Source organism: Aquarana catesbeiana, linkage group LG03 (assembly GCF_042186555.1).
Source record: "Aquarana catesbeiana isolate 2022-GZ linkage group LG03, ASM4218655v1, whole genome shotgun sequence".
In the NCBI taxonomy this organism is placed as follows: Eukaryota; Metazoa; Chordata; class Amphibia; order Anura; family Ranidae; genus Aquarana; species Aquarana catesbeiana.
This window is the reverse complement of record NC_133326.1, coordinates 655,491,138-655,514,219: the sequence shown is the minus strand read 5'-3', so window position 1 is coordinate 655,514,219 and position 23,082 is coordinate 655,491,138. Positions and strand designations below refer to the sequence as shown.

General features: G+C 41.7%; 1 protein-coding gene across 7 annotated transcripts in view; it reads left to right on the top strand.

Moving 5' to 3' along the window:
• Positions 1 to 23,082, top strand: part of CACNA1A (calcium voltage-gated channel subunit alpha1 A) — a 363,579-nt gene that overhangs the window by 177,625 nt on the left and 162,872 nt on the right. For all 7 annotated transcript variants that reach the window (XM_073622743.1, XM_073622741.1, XM_073622739.1 and 4 more), the window contains 6 exons: positions 826 to 932; positions 6,991 to 7,090; positions 15,149 to 15,309; positions 15,704 to 15,841; positions 17,361 to 17,562; positions 21,291 to 21,455. In XM_073622743.1, the coding sequence (XP_073478844.1) occupies positions 826 to 932; positions 6,991 to 7,090; positions 15,149 to 15,309; positions 15,704 to 15,841; positions 17,361 to 17,562; positions 21,291 to 21,455 (873 nt within the window). The remainder of the gene's footprint in view (positions 1 to 825; positions 933 to 6,990; positions 7,091 to 15,148; positions 15,310 to 15,703; positions 15,842 to 17,360; positions 17,563 to 21,290; positions 21,456 to 23,082) is intronic.

Genomic DNA, 23,082 nt, shown 5'->3' with positions numbered 1-23,082 from the left:
TATTTCTAGCGCTAAACCGCCTGAAAACTGCCCCAGTGTGAAAGGGGTCTTAAATATTCAAGATTTATAATATAATAAACAGGTTGCAGGGACACTATAAATAGGTGTTCACTTTAGTATAATTGGCTAGTTGTCCAGTGATGTTCTACATAAGGGTAGATGTAGTTTTTATTGACATTGCATACTTTAATTTGTTTTGGTAATACTTTTCTTATCACAAAGATATATTAGGAAACTGAATGCATTAACTTGTGATTATATGACTTACCTGGTATTACCGTACTTAAACACATTTAACCTTGGCGGCTAAATTCCATACATTTTCAGACCTTTTGTCTCCTGTTTCGATTTTTTTAGGTAACTGAAACGTGTAAAGGAAGATTAGATTGTTAAAGGATCATTTTTTCATCAAACATGCACATGTCCTATAGTGGCCTACACAGAGCCCTAACCTCAGTCCTATTGAACACCTTTGGGAATGAGCTCACACTTTTCACCATTTAGTGTAATTGCCCTGATATACTGTAAGACATTTTGCTAGATAAGTTGTCTCTGCTAAATAGCCCAGCTTTCCCTTCATGGCAGAGTGAGAAGCTTGAGTATCCAAGAATGCCATAGTGGAAAAACCATGTTGTGGAGCCAGTTAAAGTGGTTTGAACATACAGTATTAGATGGATACTTATTGTTTGGCTTCAGCTCCAGATGAGAGGTGGCTTTAAGGCAGGCCCGTAGAAAGTATAGAATAATCAGAACAAAAATGTTGATCAAAAAATGCTAATGATGAGATTGTTTGCTTGGATTTCAACATCAATCTTTCCTCCCTAGATGGTGGATCTGGGTCTCATTCTCCACCAGGGAGCCTACTTCCGAGACTTGTGGAACATTCTTGATTTCATCGTAGTTAGTGGTGCTCTGGTTGCATTTGCTTTCTCGTAAGTTCCTTAACTCTTCATAAATTTGTGCCTCATAGCTCACAGTTTTGATTACTGTGATAACTTTTTCTGAATACATTTTGGAGGAGGTATTTTCATATCTTAGTGTAACTTAGTGATAATTATCTTACTGATAATGGCATGTTTATGGCTTGTTCAACATCTGAAAACGTTTACTTTATTAATGTACACACCCCTGTTTATCAGTTTCTACTAAAGCAGAACTGAAGCACGCAATTAACCATCAAAAAAACCACATCATTTATAAAGAATGATGTCTGTCAATGCACTAACCACAAAACATTTTCTTACAAAGCTGCCTGTCATATTTCCTCCCATCCTTTTCTGCTGGTGCCACCGTTTTTCATGCATGCATCTAAGCTCTGTCATTTGTGTATGAGATCCCATTATACCTACAATGCCATCATGCACAAGTGCTTTGCTCCCATAGCAACCAACGCAACATTTTGTACAGTTCAGGACAGACCTTATCTGGGTGAAGATAAAGTGACTGTAACCCTAGCTTGCTAAATTCCTCACCAAGGCATTCACCAAGATGCCCAGCATAGAATCAGTAATACATATGCATGGAAAGCCTTTTAGAAGCAATCATGGATAAATACATACCATAGCTTTCTTCACTGGATACAGTTTGCTTGTCCAACTACTGTTCCACTTTATATTCAGTAAACCTGTGCTGATTATGTTCCCAGTGACAGGACCATCCTTCCTGCTATTCCTACTAACGCTTTCCATCTACATAAACCTTAGCCTAACTCTTCCAAGCTTACAAATTTATGGAGTGTTTTGCTGAGCTCTGGAAAATCTTTACCCCCCGGGAGGGAAGTTGCATCTTGCCTGCACATTTGTCCGCCATACAAAGTTTATGAATTGATTTAATCACTAACAGTTTTTTTTTGTAGTTTTCCATATCTTTAATTTTTTCGGCTTCACATGTGCACACAATTTTATGCCCAGATGTATTTACAGTATGTATTAAGCTGACATCATTTCATCTTTATGGTTTGGTAAAAACAATTTGTAGAGTATTCTATATATTGTGTTCATATACATTTATAATACAATGGTGTTATATTGAAAATATATTTTTTCTAAAAATATGTAGCAATATTACAACAAATACAAAATTGAGGATACTATACAGCATATAACCCTGTATGCCTTCTGTTTTCAGAAATGTGTGTTTTATCTTTGCAAAAAAAAATCGGAACAGTTTGCTGGGGGGGGGGTCAACACATAAGGATTAAAGATCCCTTTAGGATAATCTTATCTTAATAGGAATTTTGACTTGCCTATGAATTCCCTATATTGTGGAGTACAGTATGGGACACAGGACTGGTATTCATAGACCATGGGTTATTTGCTTCTACCTCCATGAAGCTCCAATTATTTCGCAAAGCAATAAGGAGTGATCCAGACACAGAGGGCAGTGACCTGTGTCCTGTACTATACTTCAAAATGCAGAATCAAGTCAAAATCCTAATCATACAGTATAGGACAGGACATAGGACTGGTATTCATATACCATGGGATGTACCCAAGCAATAAAATTGAGAGGAGGGTAACAACACACCAACGTAGAACTGCCAATAGGCCCACAAGAAAAACAAGGATTTAAGGAACCTAAATTAATGTTAGGATAACATCTTGAAGACCTGATCGTCCAACCTGGTAGAACTTGGAGAACAGAGGATGTGGTGGTGGGCTTGCAAATCAGGAATACAGATGCTTGATGCTGAAAAATTCAGGAAACACTGGGCTGGAATGGGTTCTGATGCGAAAGAAAATAAGCTTTTACTTAAAGATATAGGCCCTATAAATGAGTGGTCTGATCCACCTGGCAATGGTAGTATAGGGGGTAGTGTGTCCTCTACGAAGGCCAATGGGCAAGACAAAGAGCGACTCAACCTTGTCAATAGAGGTTGAAACTTTCAGGTAGCTCCTGACAGCCCTGACCATATCTAGGTAATGTAAGACAACTTCCTTGTCAAGTTTTGGAACAGGACAATGGAGGAGGAGGACAATGACCTCATTTAGGTGGAAGAAGGAAACCACCTTAGGTAAAAATGAAGATTTTGATCTCAAAACAACCTTGTCCTTGTGGAAAACAAGAAAAACTCTTTACAAGATAGAGCTACTAACTCAGAAACATGTCTAACATGAGCGCAAAGAAGAAAGTATCCTTAAAGGATAGGTAAGGCAGAAACCTTTCCCTTGAGGGTTCTCAGACCCAAACACTGAACAATACTAGATTGAAGAAAGGCCAAAATTTGAGTTATGCCGCATACACACGGGCGGACTTTTCGACCGGACTGGTCGGACAGACTTTCCGGCGGACTTTTGACGGACTTTTAACGGACTTCCGACTGACTTTTTAACGAACAGACTTGCCTACACACGATCATGCCAAAGTCCAACGGATTCGTACATGGTGACGTACACTGGACTAAAATAAGGAAGTTGATAGCCAGTAGCCAATAGCTGCCCTAGCGTCGGTTTTTGTCCGTCGGACTACCATACAGACGAGCGAATTTCTGGGTCTGGAGTTACGACGTAAAGATTTGAAGCATGTTCCAAATCTAAAGTCCATCAGATTTGCGACTGGAAATATGAAGGTCCGGTGAAGCCCACACATGATCGGATTGTCCGCCGGATTTGGTCCGTCGGCGTCAGTCGGACCAGTCCGGTTCGAAAAGTCCGACCGTGTGTACGCTGTATTAGATTATTTTCTAGGGTTCTGTCCTTACCCCAGGCAAAATACAGTATGTCTTCCATGTGCGATGGTACATGTTGCAGGAGTTGGATTTTCTTGCTCTGAGTAAGGTGGGAATGACCAAGTCAGATATGCTTCTATCCTTAAGCACATGCATTTCAACAGCAATGCCATTAAAGTCAGGGACTGAGAAACAGGATAGAACAGGGGGCCATGGCCAGTAAGGCTTGTCTATTTGGAAGACGCCAAGGCTTGTCTTCCAGGAGTCTGATTATGTCTGTGTGCCACCTTCTTCTGTGCCAATTTGATGCAATGAGAATCTTTGGGACCCTTTCCTCCTCGGCTACTAACGTAAATGCAGAACTGAGAAAGTTACTCTCACACGCACTTTGATAAATGAGGACTACATCTTAGTAAATGTCTCCTCCCCCTTTATCTACATTGGCTCATATACTGTACCTTAGTAAGATACAGCTAATAGGTCCCTGTAATTTTGGGAGGTTGTATCCAAATAGATTCATAACATTTAGTCCAATAGATGATTTGCTTTAAAAAATGTACCAGAAATATTGTTCATTCATAGCTAAGGCAGGCACAGGCTTTTACTGTTGCATTTTAATAAAGGTAAACTTTAATGGTATTGGGACACTTTTATCTTTCATATACTGTACTAATGCACTGTTACCGTCTTTCCAAACTTTTCATTTCTGAAAAAAAAAACTGTTTGAATGTCGTTATGTCTTGGCAGTGTTCCACGATTGGGCCCATGCATTTAAATGTCTCTAAAGTGTTAATGTTAACAACTCATTAAGATCATATCGATGTGCTAATTATGGTACAATAAAAAGTACACTGTTATTTGTTGAGAAATGTCTTCACATACTAATAACATAACAATTGCCTAAATTCTCATTATGACTTTGACAATTCCACAGCTTTATATTTACATCAGAACTGTTTCTCTCTTTATTCAAGTCTGCACCTGTCTGTAAACTCTGAATTTTATTAGAAGCACCTTAAACTGATGTCAGAATCAAGCTGCATTTGCCCATCGACAGAGGCCAATTGAAAGTGGTTGAAATTGTCTGAAAGCTGTCACGTGTATGGCCAGCTTTTTAGAGACAGCTGGCTACATATGTGAATGTATAAAAAGCAATATTTGTCTGTGTTGCCTGTTGTAGCTTGTCTCCTTTTCATTTACCAACCTGCAAAGGAAGAAGGAAATGAAGACTATAGCTGCTAAGGGAAACAGATAACTCTTTCCACCACACATTTACACATGGCACTTTATAGTTTAGGAAACATAAAGGAATTGTATTTTATCCAAAACCCCTTGTTAGTTAATGCATTGTCCATGCAATTGTCATTTGTCAGTTTTCACGGAGTATTATAAAGTGGGGGTCTAGAAGAGCATGATTGGTCTAGCTCCTGATCCACAGATGGTTCATTCACTTGATTTAGCTTGTGTTCCATGTCCACTATAAAGTTGTTTGTGGTGTCATGTCAATGTTTGTGTGATTAATTGCTTCTCATTCCTACACCGGCTGCCTCCTCCAGGAGCAACCAGCGGTAATGTCCATTTGTCCTTTTTCAGTCTGTCTCTTTCTTCTTCATCACTTTGCAGACATAATCTTATAACCACAAGGGTGATCGAGAGCCATGCGTTAGACTGACCATAATAGCTCAGATCTTTTTCCAATGCAATTAAAATCTAACACATCTAACGCATTTAGGAATTGCTGGGTCACTATTTTCAAATCCTGGCAAGCTAAACACATTGCAAAAATGTTTTATATAAGGTCCTCCAAAAGAAGTGCCCCCAGGCTTCTCTGTTTGTTGTCCTAACAATCCTGGGATTGAGCAGCTCATCTAGGTAGCTTCTGTCAGACAACCAGCCCCCAAGATGCAGAACATGCCCTGTCTCCTAAACATCAGCATCCCTGGTTGTTTTTTTTTCTACTGCAAAGATCAGGAAAAAAATATCTCATATTATATGGTTTTGGTAAATCTAAAGGAAAATTGTACAATAACATTGTATAATGTATGGAAGGATTTAGATCACAGACAGGAGGAGCTAAGTGTTAAAGTGTACCTGCAGAAAAAGTAAAGTCACTTGAATGTCCCTTTTGCCATAGCAGGTCTCCCCTGGTGCTCAGCAATTACCCCTGGAGTGCATTTATGTAAATCCTGATTAGAGGGTTTTTTTTCTCTGAAATCGAATTATGTTATATTATGTGTTCAGTTTCGGTATACATAGTGCTTTGCTAAATTTTCCTTTAGGTCAAGCACTCTGTGGCTGAGCCGGGGTGAACGGAAATTTCCCATTAGACTTGTACAGGTGTAAAGACCGGGTAGGGGGTTAAATCCCTATTTTGCTCACCCAAAAAAGAGAAATCTTTTTTTGGGTGCTGTTGCATGACAAAAATGCCAAAAAACGTGGCAAAGAAAATGCAACGCATCGCGAAGGTATGAATGCAGCCTTAGATAATTAAAAAAAGGTGAATTTGAGATTTAATGTTTGGCATTTCTTACTTGCTTGAGGAACCTCTTGAAAATCTCCAAGGATTTTTTGCCATATACACCGCCTCAGTTTTTCTGTTGTTAGCTAATACAACACTTGATCTGTGTATGACTGGTCTTAATTACTGTGTCCTTTTAACTGCCTGCCAGGTAAGGTATGACACGTAGGAGGCAGTTAAGCCTACGAGATGCATTGCATTGGCAGCAGCGATCAGATTCCTCAGGAGTATCAGACATTTGCTGAGATTGTTGCTAGTGGGGATAAAGTGTCGTTGTAAGGTTTTCTTCAATGAAAACAACCAGGAATTCCTGCTGTGTGTTCAGTAATGTAGATTTAGACCCAGAGGGGCAGATGTGGTATCAGAACAGCTGGTAAATGCTCCTGAGAGAATTCTACATGTGAGCACTAGGGACTGAATATACCCAGCTCTGCTAACAGTATTCTTCTCTCTTTTTCTCATCTCCTCTTCTATCCACATCTCTCTTCTTTTCTATCTCTTCCATTCTTTTTCTTGTCTACAATTTCTGCTGCTCTCTTGTCCTCTTATCTCATCTTTATTCATTTTCTGACTTGTCTATCTTTCATTACTTTATATGTGCATGATTCCTTTCTGCGTCACCTTTTTTATCTTCTGTTATGCTTTCTGTGCCTTAATCTCCTTTGTGATTCTATACCCGTAACTCTTTTCTCTGAGAACCTGACTCTTCTTCATTGCCTTTCAATCTGACTATCCCTTGATTACTTCTGCTTCTTCCTCTCTCTTCTCCTCTCTTTCTCTCTTTTCTTTTACGGTTTCACAACAGAGGTGGAAGTAAAGGAAAGGACATCAGCACAATCAAATCTCTGCGAGTTCTTCGGGTTCTCAGACCTCTGAAGACCATCAAACGGTTACCCAAACTGAAGGTTGGTGATATGTCTTGCAAAAAAAAAATATATATATATATATATCTTTCTGGCAGATGTTATATTGTAAGGCAGGGCAGTAAAATGATCACCTTTGACTTTCTAGAATATTCACTTAACAACATATTCTGAAAATGAAAAATCATGTTTGGCTATCTCTACATAATATACCTGTGTATTTGAAATGTTGTCTCCAAGCATTGTTGTGCTTTTCAAAAACTATTTTAAAAAGCATTGTTCAAAATGTAATTCCATCCACCGCCATTTGTATGATATACTGGTTGAAGCAGGCCAGACCAGCACCTGGATATTGCAGAGGAGTGGAGTGTGCATTTCCATCTGGAGACATGCAAGATTTTCAATATTCCCTGGGTGTATGATTAGCTTTGGAGCGATATTTTGCTGATTTTACTCTCTTATATGATGCTGAGATTTTTTTTTACACAGTATTTTAAAAAGACCTTTGAATACTTAATTGAGTCATACTCATGCACTCATTAGGCCACTTTGGGTGAAACCAAATAACCTGCTGGTATATTATTGGATTGTGACAGGAAACCAGAGCACTCGGAGTAAACTCAAACACACACAGAAGTAGCTTAAAAACGGCATTGAAGAATGTGCCTTGGGAATCAATTCAGGTGCATGCATTCATTATTTAACACCTTCTTCTTGTTCGCTACTTGGTTTCAGTCCATTGGTTCGCTGTTCTGCAAGGTCACCAACTACCAGAGTTGGTCCTGTACTTCTGTAGCGGATTTATGAATAATCACCCAAATTCAGTACAACAGCCATTCCTGGCCTACCTCACGTCAGCACACAACGGGTTAACTCCTCCTCTGGAACTCAAAGGGCCAACTATCCTTAGCACAATAAAAGTCAGCCCCTACCCAACTGAAGTGTTCTTCTTTTGTGGTCATGCTCCAGGCCACCTTGTGATTGCAGGTGGTAAGTACTTTGGTTGCTGCAAGTATTTCTCCCCTGCTGCACTTACCCCTCCAGTTCCTGGTGTTGGAAGACCCAGTTTATTGGAAGTAAACCTTCCTGAAACTGGGTGCTGGGGCGCAGGCAATTATGCGTAAACATCATTGGTATTGTACAGATGTGGTATTAGTAGGCTCTATAAAGTCACAATTTGTCTCTCCCTTGGGGTTTTTACTGTCTTGCATAGGCACCGTGCCACACTGCTCTCCTGGCTTTATTTTCAGTCTGAGAGCAACTGTGGATGATGTCCCAGAGGGCAGGGAGATGGGGCGATGCGGGATAGTGACCGCCAGTCGCCAAACAGCAGCAGTCTTAGAAGTCGACAAATTAACTGGCTTCTCTCTCTTTGCAGTCCTGCCAGTTTTCTCTTTTGAGGTATAAAGACTTGTTGCTGGTGCTTCCCTGCTGTGCTGTGTCCTCCTGGAAGCTGGACAGTCCTCCTGTCTTGTCTGCCTCTCGAAGTGGTGCCAGGGCTCACCTGCTGCTGCTTCTGAAGTAAATGGATTGAGGCAGATGGGTCTTAAAAAGACAGCGTACCTGTTTTTTATTTATTTTTATTCTAAACCTAGCGGCTGACTTTTGGCGGAGGCTGCGATAGACCTAATACAAGACACTGGACGACGCAATTAAGCGAGTGACAAGAGGAAAGTCCGGACAGTGGCCACAGTCTAATAAAAAGAAGCAGCTGCCTTTTCGGTCAAGTAAATCAAACTTCAGAAGGGTTCAGGAGGCCAAATCTTATAGGCCAGGCTGCAGCTTGAAGTTCCTTTTTACATGTAATCAAATCCAGAGCAGGCAATTAAGACATCTGGAAAGTCTTTTGAAGTGCACCAAACAAGTCTCTTCTGGCAAGGCCAGGATAGCCTCCTTCTAGAGGGTTTAGACACAAAACATCAAAGGCCGGTGGGTCTAGAAGACAATAGAGAATTCCAAAGTCTACCACCAAATCATTTCATTCATGACCAACAGATCTCAAGAAGAACAAATTCTTGCAAGAATATGTATAAGAATAATGTTGCAACAAGGCCATACCGCCAGAAGAACAAGGGGTTTTCTCTCCATTTTGTTGTAGTACCCAAGGCATTAGGAGCTTCCGACCTCTCTAGGTTTGAAGAAATCAAAATGGTACATACCAACAGATTCAAGATGGGAGCCCTTGCTGACAGTCATAGTGTTAATCGACCTGGCTGATGCATAATTCCATATACTGATCAGTGCGGAGCCAGATCTTACTTCCAGTTCAGGTGTCTGCCATTTTTAGAATTGCCACAGCACCATGAATCTTTTCAATTTTGTTGGCAGTGGTGGCAGTAATTCGTCTTTTGGGGGATAAGGCTCTACCACTACTTGGACAATGTTTTGATTGTCGCACTTTTAAGCCAGGAGCTGGGGAAGCATCACCGCCTTGTCCTTTCCAAGTTCGGTCGTCTAGAGAACAAATGGAGAGAGGCAGTTAACCCCTTCTGAATATATGAGGGATCTTGGAATAGTATTTGATACCCGAATAAGTCAAGTCATTGTTAAAAACTGCAAAATTTCCAAAATGAAAATATGTGTACGAAGAGTCATGGAGACAGCATTGTCAACGAGGAATTGCATTGTCCTCATTGGGATCTTTGGATTCCCTCATTGGGAATTTTGGACATCACCAGTGTGCTTCTTCTGTAGCGTGCCAGGAGATTGGATAACTCTGACATCAAATGCCAGTCTCTCTCCAGTCTGAGGAGACAGGTGTAAGGCTGATGGAGCCCTGTGGAATGCAGATACTCCAACTGTCCAACTGTCTGGAATGGAAGGCAGCTTTTCTAGCATTGCAAGCCTTTCAGGAACTTTTCTACGGGGTCCTGAGTGAAGTTGATGATTGACAACAAGACAGTACTAGCCTACCTTGCCTGCCAAGGGGCACGAAAAGTCTTTTCCTGGCACAGCTAACAACAGAAACTTTTCGCTGCGAGGAGAGCCACTTTCAGACATTTAATGGCAGTCTACTTGTCGGGAAAGCAGAAAAACAAATGGATCAGTTAGGCAAATTATTTTCCAACGATGAGTACCTCAAACCAATAATGGCTCTATGGGGCATTCTAGCAGTAGTTCTCATGGGGACTTCACTGAACGCAAAGCTTGCGATATTTGCAACAAGGTACAAATGCCAAGACTCCGTGATACAAGATGGGCTCACAGTGACATGGGATATTCCATTGGTCTTTGTCTTCCTCCGGTGTCCTTAAATATGAAGGTGCTTCTGAAACTTTGGACAGAACACATTCATGCCATACTGGTGCTTTCCACCTTGCAAGGAGGCCTTGGTTTTCGCTGCTTCTCCAGATGTCATCAGCACCACCAATCCTGTTTCCAGTAAAATTAGATCTTTTATACCAAGGTCAGTGGTAGCACCCCAGTTCAGTGAGACTACATTTAACATCCTGCCTATTGAATTAGCCAGAATACAGGTGCAGGGATTTTCATTCGAGGTTGTCCAGGCCTCGGTGAAGGCCACAAGCTCATCCATGAACGCTACATAGGAGAGGATATGAAGGAAGTTTATTTTTTATTTGCTTGGCAAAGATTTCTTTCCTGTGTCACCAGCTCTAGCCCATATCCTGAACTTTTTAGAATAAGTGCAAGATGTTGCTCTGGCATACAACTCAATTAAAGTACAGATCTGTGACTTATTCTCTTTCTCAGGCTGCAGATGGGTGGAAGAGCCATCGACCAGATGCTTCATGCAGGTGGCAATCCGTATAGACCCCCAAGGAAATCCTTGTTCCCTTAGTGGGGCTTAGGCTTGGTTCTGAAAGCACTGGTGCAGGCACCCTTTGTTTTAATAGTTTCATTTTCGTTGAGGTTCCTCACAGTAAAGCAAGTTCTTCTGACAGCAATTTCTTTAGACAGAAGGAAATTGCAGCACTTTCCTGCAAAGACCCCTTTTGTGTCTTTTTGACGGATACTACTACTACGTCCATCTCCAAAGCTCAACTCTAAAGTGATATCCAGTTCCAGGAAAACTGGGAGGCAGTCGCTCCAAGTTTTCACACAAGGGTCACTGAGTACACATCAGGAAGACTGCAGTTTCTTAGACATAGTCAAGTTGCTAACAGTTTACAAAAAAGCTGTTGCTTAGCCAGTTCAAGATGCTAGATGGGCATGCATAGCAAATCCTCAGCCTGGATGCCTGCCCTGCCGTGGTGACGTCACGTCCGCTTCCGCGTTCCAGACTGGTCAGCGTGGAACTTCCTGTCAAGTGGATACTGCACAGAAGCCTGTGACGGAATCCAATACCCCCACAGCCGAGGGATCGATACCGGAGCCCGCAGAGTGGCATCAGAGCACCCCAGGACATTTTTATTATTGATGGGCACCTCCACCCCATGGACCTGTGAGTTTTACACCTTACACAAAACATACTGAAACCAGTAGGATTCTTTCAGTTGGCACCTCCCCCGTCTCTGACTTTCTTGGTATGGAAGAAGTGCTGCCATTCCAAGGTTATCTCCTACCGGTCTCCAAAGGCCATCAACCAAAAGAGGTTCAAACTCCAAATGGGCCTTGGTAAGGGAGAATCCAGGGCCAATAGCACCCAGTATGGAGAGTGGTCAGACAAAATTCTAGGGATGAAGCAAGTAGTGAGCATGAGGGTTCCATTCACAAAGTAGAAGCAAGAGCAGTGTACGTAGGAGATGATCCTCTCACTGAGTGTAAGGTGAAGCACAGAGTATATAAGGAGTCAGCAAACAAAGGGGTCCAGAGAGACATAGGATCCAAGGTAAAGTAACAGTGGAAGACAAGAGAGGGGAAAGGGGCACTTGCTATAGTGTGCAGTAAGCAATTGATGGAAAAGAGTGGCAGGGTGCAAAGGTACTCATGAATTTAAACTGTCCAGGAGAGAATCAGGCTCTCCGCCTTCATATCTGGGAAGGTACTCATGAATTTAAACTAATCAGGAGAGAATTTAAGAAGTGGACATGGCCCTCCACTTCCACCCGGAGCCTGGCAGGGTACAGCATGGCATGCTTGACGTGGTGAACACAGAGACAGTGTTTGACATCATCAAAACTGTCCCGCTGGTGCTGAAAAGCTGCCACCTTGACATTCTGGAAAGGAATATTGCCTTTTTCCCTGGTCTGGCAAAGAACTGCTTCCCGGTCCTTATATTTGAGCATCTTGGCTATGAAGGTGCGTGGTGGTGCTCCTTGGGGCAGGGACGACCAGGCAAACAATGGGCCCGTTCCACCACAAATGTGCCTGGCAGGGTACAGCATGGCATGCTTGACGTGGTGAACACAGAGACAGTGTTTGACATCATCAAAACTGTCCTGCTGGTGCTGAAAAGCTGCCACCTTGACATTCTGGAAAGGAATATTGCCTTTTTCCCTGGTCCGGCAAAGAACTGCTTCCCGGTCCTTATATTTGAGCATCTTGGCTATGAAGGTGCGTGGTGGTGCTCCTTGGGGCAGGGACGACCAGGCAAACAATGGGCCCGTTCCACCACAAATGTGGTGGAAAAGGCGGCCCTGCTGTAAATGTTAATCAGGAGGTTCTCGAGAAAGGAGGTTGGGCCGATGCCCTCAGCACCCTCCGGGAGGCTCACAAAGCGAAGATTACTGCATCGGAGATGGTTCTCCATATCATCTTGCTTCTGGGTTAGCTGTTGGACCTGATGCTTCATGTGAAGAGTGTTGGAGTGGGTGCAGCATGTCTTCCGCTCTGCCTATGAGACTCTCAGCCTCAGTGACCCTGTCTCTCAGGTTATGAAAGGCAGAAAAGAAACATACATTTTAACTTCCATGATCTTAGTTGTAAGCGTCGCTTGACACGTAGAGATTACATCCAGGAATTTAGCCGTCTCTGGAGCATCCTGCTCCTTGAGCCAAAATTTCTCCAATTTTGAACTGGCTTCGGATACTTTTATTGGGGGAGGTATGATGAGCAGGGTGTGAGGGTCCTCTCAAGTCCAAATTGGGTAAGTTGAGTGCAGGATTACTGCTAGGATACCGGAGAAAGGATGCGGTGAAGACGAAGCTCTCCTCACATGCATCCTACTCCATCGTGCTCCAGGCCCCGCCCCCCTAAGTTGCTAACAGTGTACTTGCAAAGGTCAAAGGACATGAGGAAAGTGGATAATTTTTTCGTTTTGCCATCAGGTCCTCAAAAGCCATCTTCTATTCAGGCCCGGATTTGCTCCCTTTGCCGCCTCAAGGCCGGGTCCTTCAATGCCGACCCGACACCCCCCCCCCCACACACACACACACACACCACCATTCTCATCCTTTATCGATGGCTGCTACAATAGATCAATTAAAAACATATCTCCACACATGAGAACACTGAAAATAACTGGCTTTAATTGTACAGACTAAAAATACTTCAGGGTAAGCGCGCGAGGGGTAAGGATTTTTCAGGGCAATTTTTCAGGGCAATGGCTGGTGTTAGTGCTTCAATCATCCCTGGCACCATGGTTGGTATGGTGTTAGGATGATTGAAACACATTATTTCTATCACTACATTGTAATATAAAATGAAATAGTTCAACTCACCATAATGCAGAATCATTGGGAGCCCTGAGCGTGTCACATGCCACCATCGCTTGCCACGCTGCCTGCCACCAGATGGGGATGTCACTTGCCATGCTGCCTGCCACCAGATGGGGATGTCACTTGCCACTATGCTTGCCACCAGATGGGGATGTCACTTGCCACACTGCCTGCCACCAGATGGGGATGTCACTTGCCATGCTGCCTGCCACCAGATGGGGATGTCACTTGCCACTATGCCTGCCACCAGATGGGGATGTCACTTGCCATGCTGCCTGCCACCAGATGGGGATGTCATTTGCCACGCTGCCTGCCGCCAGATGGGGATGTCACTTGCCACTATGCCTGCCACCAGATGGGGATGTCACTTGCCACACTGCCTGCCACCAGATAGGGATGTCACTTGCCACGCTGCCTGCCACCAGATGGGGATGTCACTTGCCATGCTGCTGCCTGCCACCAGATGGAGGAGGGTGGAACAGTGGTGCGGGCAATGAGAGATGTCATCTCTCTCTCCCGCCGCCGCACCGCTGACATTACTTGCCTCCGCCACAGCCCACAGGTTGGAGACTTACTCTCGATTTTTCAAAAATGGCGCTGGGTTGTGCAATCACGTTACTGCGCATGCGCCGCCTGGCCAAGCGCGTAGAGCTTTCCCGAGCCCGGCAGGCTGCGGATTGGCGCATGCGCAGTTGCGTGGTCGGCTCGCGGCCATCTTTTCTATGGGCACCGGTGCCCCTAATAGACTTTAATAGGCAGCCCGAAAGGGGGGGGGTGGCCGTGAAGTCGCCGTAGGAGCGGTGCCACCCCTGCACCACTGCCGCCCCGAGGCCTGGCCTCGGTGGCCTTGTGGCAAATCCGGCCCTGCTTCTATTGGATTACCAGGGTGATTAAATTAGCATGCAGAAAGTAGGTCTTTCTGCTCTGGAACAGGTGCAAGTTAATTCGACCAGAGGGGTGGCAGCTTTTGGGGCAGTTATGCCAAGAGTTCAGTGGAAGATATATGAAAGACGACTAGCTGAAGTTCTTGTGCTGCCTTCATTCGACTTTACAAGCTAGACATGCGCTCAGTTAGTTCTGCAAAGTTTGGGGCAAGAGACATAATTTTTTTTGTCTTTAGTAGCTTTTCTTTGACTGTAAGTGTGTCTTTTAATGTGTTCTCTCCCGCTCATTTATTATGCTAGTTATATCCCATTGTGTGCTGACATGAGGTTGGCTAGGAAAACAGAAAATAGTTATCAGATACTTACTTTAATTTTCCTTTTCTGGCCTATCCTCACGTCAGCACAGTACTCCCTCCCTGGTAGCCTACCGCAGGCTAGGTTATCAAACACTTCAGTTGGGGAGGGGCTGCCTTTTATTGAGCTAGGAAGAGGTGGTCTTGTGGGTTCCAGAAAAGGAGTTAACCCATTGTGTGCTGATGTGAGGATAGGCCAGGAAAGGAAAATTTACGGTAGGTATCTGATAACAATTTTACATAATTAACGCTTCATTATGGTTGCAGCCTTCTGTGTCAGTAACATGGCAGTCTCTTATCTTTCAGGCTGTGTTTGACTGTGTGGTGAACTCTCTCAAGAACGTCCTCAACATCCTTATAGTTTACATGCTTTTTATGTTCATCTTCGCTGTGGTTGCTGTCCAGCTTTTCAAGGGCAAGTTTTTCTACTGCACAGATGAATCAAAGGAATTTCAGAGAGACTGCAGGTGAGGAACCTTTTTGCTGTACTATATATTTGGGTTTTTGGATTCTGTGTGGCTAACTTAGTACTTAGTCTGACTCTGATCCTCTATATGTGTGATGTGTATTAAGCCCTAGAAGCATGCGTAAGATATATACCAAAACCAAATCTACAATTAGGCATATTTAGTTATAAAGTTTTATTTACCATTTGTAAAGTGACAGTTTTATTTTGAAGACCTCTGGTGATTTGGTCTTACAATATAACGATAATGATCAGTTTCCAAATAAGACTGATCTAAGGGCTCGCACAGGGAATATAGGGATGTGGTGTAAATGAGCCCTAACAGCTGCCTTTTATCTCACTATAATGCTGTGTAATCCTGCCTACCATATGTAATTGTGTCTCTATGTTCCTAGGGGAGAATACCTGGTGTATGAGAAGAATGAAGTAAAGGCACAAAAGCGGGAGTGGAAGAAGTGGGCATTCCACTATGACAATGTCTTGTGGGCGCTGCTCACCCTTTTCACTGTGTCTACAGGAGAGGGATGGCCAGAGTAAGAACTCCTGTCTTCCTTTTCTACAACTGTGTGAGGTGCAGAGAAAGTGATGTATAAAAAAATTGCAAAACAGACAGCAAAAAAAAGTTTGCATTTGTAGTTTTTTTTCCCCCTCACATTAGCTGCAGCAAATCCACTGAAACGTAACCAAATCCATTAAAACACAACTCCTTTTTTGATGCCAACCACAGTAAATCTTATTATACCTGCACAATCTCCAGTATTTGTCAAACTCTATGAAGTGCAAGGGCACACCTAAACAATCCATTCAAATTGCATCCAGTAAGGTAGAAACTACAAAACTAAAAAGCCAAATATATTACATAATATATTAGCATAGTCAGCGTTGTGGTGAAGAGGAGCAATTAATCAAGAAATATGTTTCAAATCCATTAAAACAGAATTCGAAGGAAACAGCTAAACACATGGATGAAATCACTCACCTTTCAGCCAATGGCTGTGTCTTGAAACCTGCATGCCAGTTAGTTGTGCACAGTGGTGGCTGGTGTTTTTTTTTTTTTGGGGGGTGGCAAACAACCACCCCGCCGGAGGCCGGAGGTGCCGCATTACACCCCCCGGCTGTCTTTTCTGCCGGTCGGTCCGGCCTTAACCTATCTAGGCACCAGTGTCCTCCAGCATGGCGGGCGACAGGCTGCAGGCAGCGGCTCCGGTGTCCTCTAGTGTGGCGGGCTCCGGTGTCCTCTCCCCCAGTGCTTTCTATACGTGTCTCCTCTCTCCTCCTCTTAGGCGCTAGGCGTCCAATAGCATCGCCTGACATTTTGGCAAATTGGGAAACGAGTCTCACAACCTGCTTCCTGATTGGCGGGGCGGAGATTTAGTGTGAAAATAGTGAATATTCATTTGCTGTCGTCACACAACTGCTCTGCGCCCCGAGCCCACCCTTTTTTGAAGCCTATTAGAGCCAATATTTGCCAATATATTTCTTATTTTTGGAAAATACTCTCAAGCGTATTGTACATAGTGTCCAGAGAACTGGCCAAGAAATGGATATGACTTAATGGATATACTGGTATATCCTTTCAGTGAAAGTCTAATTGATGTTAGGCCAGCTTTATTTAGAAGATTGTGCAACGAGCTGTGTAACTACCCACACTAGGTGTGTAATAATATGAGTGAGCGCTCCAAACAAGCAAAAAAAGCAGCTAGCATAAAGTAAGGTAATCAGTCAACCTTATATGCAGATATAAAAAAAAAATTATATAATAAGTAATATAAATATAAATTAATATAAAATATATATATAAGTATAAAAAGCATTTCATTTATGCACGCTATTTTATGTATGTAGATTTTTCGGAGCCTCACTGTCACTTTTTATAACTACCCACAGTAACCTATCATATTTAAGGCCACTTAAATGATGAACAATGAAATTGTTCATTGGCTGCATTTCCCCTTAGTCTCACCCTATATACAGTACCTAAAACAGAAATGAACCCATACCTTAGTGTACTGGTAGCACCTCACACACCCGCTCTTCTCTCTTCTCTTGCAGTGTACTCAGACACTCTGTGGATGCCACTTATGAAGATCAAGGACCCAGGCCAGGATTCCGCATGGAAATGTCCATCTTTTATGTAGTTTACTTTGTAGTCTTTCCTTTTTTCTTTGTCAACATTTTTGTAGCCTTGATCATCATCACTTTCCAGGAACAGGGTGACAAAATGATGGAGGAGTACAGCCTGGAGAAAAATGAGGTAATGTAAACACCTTAAAGGAAAATCGTAGGGTTTTGCATACGTTTCTATATATATAATGTGCAACGCTAAAAAAAAAAAAACCCTAGTTTTTACATGTAAAACTTAGATGCTTTGCTTAAAAAAACAAAAAAACAATAGCTCCAGCTCTGATTACACACCCACCTAAATGAATCAAGAGGAGTGGCTCCACCTCTTCCCCTATATGGGGCCAGAGAGATATAGTCTGAAAGAAAACAACTTCTGCTGTGTATTACTGTTTATTTGTAAGATAAAGACTTCATTAAAAAAAAAGGAAAATAAAAAGATTAAAAAAGCATTTTGAATAAAATTATTTCCAAAACCCCTGAACACATTTACTGTATATGAACAGTCACATGACATGGTACAGTTGCAATAAAAAAGTATGTGAACCCTTTTGGAATGATATGGATTTCTGCACAAATTGGTCATAAAATGTGATCTGATCTTCATCTAAGTCACAACATTAGACAATCACAGTCTGCTTAAACTAATAACACACAAAGAATTAAATGTCACCATGTTTTTATTGAACACACCATGTAAACATTCACAGTGCAGGTGGAAAAAGTGTGTGAACCCCTAGACTAATGTGATCTCCAAGAGATAATTGGATTGAGGTGTCAGCCAACTGGAGTCCAATCAATGAGATGAGATTGGAGGTGTTGGTTACAGCTGCCCTGCCCTATAAAAAACACACACCAGTTCTGAGTTTGCTTTTCACAAGAAGCATTGCCTGAAGTGAATGATGCCTTGCACAAAAAAGCTTTCAGAAGACCTACGATTAAGAATTGTTGACTTGCATAAAGCTGGAAAGGGTTATAAAAGTATCTCCAAAAGCCTTGCTGTTCATCAGTCCAAGGTAAGACAAATTGTCTATAAATGGAGAAAGTTCAGCACTGCTTCTACTCTCCCTAGGAGTGGGCATCCTGTAAAGATGACTGGAAGAGCACAGCGCAGACTGCTCAATGAGGTGAAGAAGAATCCTAGAGTGTCAGCTAAAGGCTTACAAAGGTCTCTGGCATATGCTAACATCCCTTTTAGCGAATCTACGATACGTAAAACACTAAGCAAGAATGAATTTCATGGGAGGATACCACAGAGGAAGCCACTGCTGTCCAAAAAAAACATTGCTGCACGTGCACCTGGATGTCCCACAGCAGTACTGGCAAAATATTCTGTGGACAGATGAAACCAAAGTTGAGTTGTTTGGAAGAAACACTCAACACTATGTGTGGAGAAAAAGAAGCACAGCACACCAACATAAAAACCTCATCACAACTGTGAAGTATTGTGGTGGGGGCATCATGGTTTGGGGCTGCTTTGCTGCGTCAGGGCCTGGACAGATTGCTATCATCGAAGGAAAAATGAATTCCCAAGTTTATCAAGACATCTGACCACCAGCTGAACTTAAGGCCATCTGACCACCAGCTGAAGCTCAACAGAAGATGGGTGTTGCAACAGGACAACGACCCAAAGCATAGAAGTAAATCAACAACAGAATGGCTTAAACAGAAGAAAATACGCCTTCTGGAGTGGCCCAGTCAGAGTCCTGACCTCAACCCGATTGAGATGCTGTGGCATGACCTCAAGAAAGTGATTCACACCAGACATCCCAAGAATATTGCTGAACTGAAACAGTTCTGTAAAGAGGAATGGTCAAGAATTACTCCTGACCGTTGTGCACGTCTGATCTGCAACTACAGGAAATGTTTGGTTGAAGTTATTGGTGCCAAAGGAGGTTCAACCAGTTATTAAATCCAAGGGTTCACATACTTTTTCCACCTGCACTGTGAATGTTTACATGGTGTGTTCAATAAAAACATGGTAACATTTAATTCTTTGTGTGTTATTAGTTTAAGCAGACTGTGATTGTCTATTGTTGTGACTTAGATGAAGATCAGATCACATTTTATGACCAATTTGTGCAGAAATCCATATCATTCCAAAAGAGTTCACATACTTTTTATTGCAACTGTATAACTAAAAAAAACTAGGCTTCAGGCAAACAGTTGAATATACAGATGAAATACATATAAGGGAGCTGTTTTATCCTTTTAATATTATGCAGGACCTATTATTATGCAGAACTTACAGTATAAAGCGCCCAGAGTCTGCACAGCATTTTACAAAATAACTGGTGATATTACAGATACAATAGGCCCCTTTAAGGGTTGGTGGTCAGTGTTGTGTACTGCCTTTAATGTTGCTGATCAGTGTTTAGTGCCCATTGACATTCAAGGTTAGTGTGCCCCTTTAAGACGAATATGCCCCCGGTATGTCCCCTTGCTGTGCTTCTTGGTATTCGTTGCCGCCCCATCCTTGCTGATTAATGTGCCCCATTTTCATTGGTGGCCAGTGGGAGCAGTTTTACTCAAAGAACCAGGCATGAGAAGCCTCAGCTGCTTAGGAATGAAGAGGATTTGGAGGATAGGCAGCAGAGGAGGAGGGGTGGGCTCAAAAGATGTAAACACAAGCTGTATTTGCATTTGTGATCATTGCGATCGGCCACTACAGCATTTACAGGGCACAGAGCCACTGTGCCTTTTGTCTGTGATGCAAGAATGACAGCTTCATAACGAAAAGTTAATGCACACATTGGTTGCCCATACCTTATTTCTGCAGTGCTGTTTAAAATCAGTTATGTCTCCATTCAGTATGTTTAGGTGGAGTAATTATCATATACAGTAGTATATTGATATTAATATGGAACTTTACTTATCCCAGCCAGGATCTCATGTATACACGCAGATTCATAAATTCAGTTAAAACTGTATTATAATTTATTAAAGACAACATTTTTTATCTCATAAAATGCGTGAAGGAAAAGACATTCACTGTATATCAGATAAAAACAACATAGCAACAATGCTTCAAGCGGTTGTGATATGGCACAATATGAAACAAACAAAGCAAATAATCAAAAATACAAAATAACAAAATATATTTAAGCTATACCTACAATAACAAAGTCTAATAATAAATCTAATAATAAAAAAAAATCAAAATCAGTAAAGGAAATGTCATGGACAGTTCCCTTTATTGATTTCGATTTTTTTAATTATTGGATTTATATTATTAGACTTTGTTATTTTGGGTTTAGTTTGATTATATTTTGTGATTTTGTATTTTTGATCATTTGGTTTGTTTGTATTTTAGAAAATGTACTCGTTTAATGGTTAAGCCAGATAGATTGATAGATTGACTTCCCAGATCCTGAAGAAGCGGCTTCGTCCATGAAACGCATAGACAAAGAAGAGCTATTATTGTCTCGTATTAGGACACATATTGTCACAGCCCCTTGAAGTATTCTTGTCTTGTTGTTTTTATCTGATATATTGTGAATGCCTTTTCTTTCACAAATTTTATATGATGAACAATTTTGTCTTTAATAAAAATAAAATATGGTTTTAATTGAGTTTATGAATTTGTGTGTATAAACCAGATCCCAGGTGGAATATGTCTCATTAATTAATTTATAAACAGCTGTCCATAAATGAATGTCCACCTCCCTACTTTTTTTAGTATATGGTGGTAGGGAGATGGTTAAGCATGGGTGAAGTGGTTCTAAAATTTCACTGGGGTATTTTTAAATGGCCAAATGCAAATACTTCATAGTCTAGTTCTTCATTAAAATGTGATAACTTATTTTTCTGTGTTCCATTGATTAATTTATTCTTTCTGTTTGTTCTTTTCCCATGTTACAGCGAGCCTGCATCGATTTTGCTATAAGTGCCAAGCCCCTGACTCGCCATATGCCACAAAACAAGCAAAGTTTTCAGTATCGAATGTGGCAGTTTGTTGTATCGCCACCTTTTGAGTACACAATTATGGCACTGATTGCCCTAAATACCATTGTGTTAATGATGAAGGTAAGACAAGGAAATCCAACTATTATTAGGCTTTGTTAAATAAACTCTGTGGCATGACTACTATAATTATAGGGGTTGGACTGGACCAAGCAGTTCCCCCAAACTGCATTGCAGTGGCCTCAACTTTAAAAGGAGATCCTTGTTGGTTTTCTGTCTTGTAAGCCACATATAAAAAAAAATCTCACATGACTGATAGCTAATTCACCAGACTCCTCTATGCTAACTTTTATCATGATCTAGAGATTACAAGTTGCTGCACATGTCAACGACCAAGTGCCCACCTATTGTGTTGTATGATCATGTGCAGTTTATTGTGACAACACATGATTGCCTAAAAAACAAAACGAGATGGGGTTGGTGTGATTGCTTGGAGGAATATGTGACAGACCTCGGGCACATTTTGATTGCTCTTGTCATAGAACTGGAAATCACCAGTGTAAAGTTTAGACTTTTGTCTAGGATCCATAGTTAAACATTCTTATGCATGGAAAAAGGACGATGCACTAGATGCTCACCAGTAACTTCTGAACAGCTATGTATGTGTCCTTCAATAGCTGGATGGTGGGACTAAACCCAGAGTCCTCAGCAATCCTCTATACGTACTTTGACTATTGAACCCATGTGAGAATCCTGCCAACTGTCTCTTTTCAGGCCTGTACACATGGATGTTTCTAAATCCCGTTTAAACTATATGTTTAAAGTCCCTCAAACAAACTTTATGTAGTATTTATAGAATCTAACAGGACAACACATTTTTTTAAATTGTTTTCAGGTTTTAGTTACTGTAGTTTCATGAAATTTGTGTAGTTTAAGCACGCGCCATGCCCATTTTTTGTTTAAAAAAATTGCTGTGGATGGGAAGCCATCTGAAATGCATGGCAAGCTGTATATACACTTCAGATGCATTTGCATTGGTTTCACTACTGCTTTTCAAAGGGAAATGAGAACGCCCTTGTTAAAAGTTTAAAACGGAAAACTAATACATCTTACAATACTCATCATCTTTTCAATTGCACTATTAAAGCAAACTATGTCATTATTGAGGCCATGGAGAACGTAGACCCAGCTCAGCACTTGCTCCAGGGTTGCCCATTATTCTCTATTGTCATGCACGCCACACATGCACCTTATACAGGTGCATCTCAAAAAAATTTGAATATCAAAAAGTTAATTTATTTCAGTAATTCAATTCAAAAAGTGAAACTTGTATATTATATAGATTCATTACACAGAGTGATATATTTCAAGCGTTTCTTTTTAATTTTGATGATTATGGCTTACAGCTAGTGAAAACCCCAAATTCAGTATCTCAGAAAATTAGAATATTGTGAAAAAATTCAATATTGTAGACTCATGGTGTCACGCTCTAATCAGCTAATTAACTTAAAACACCTGTAAAGGTTTCCTGAGCCTTTCATGGTCTCTTAGTCTAGTTCAGTAGGTTATACAATCATGGGGAAGACTGCTGATTTGACAGTTGTCCAGAAGACAGTCATTGACACCCTCCACAGGAAGGTAAAGCACAGAAGGTCATTGCTAAAGAAGCTGGCTGTTCACAGAATGCTGTATCCAAGCATATTAATGGAAAGTTAAGTGGAAGGAAAAAGTGTGGTAGAAAAAAGGTGCA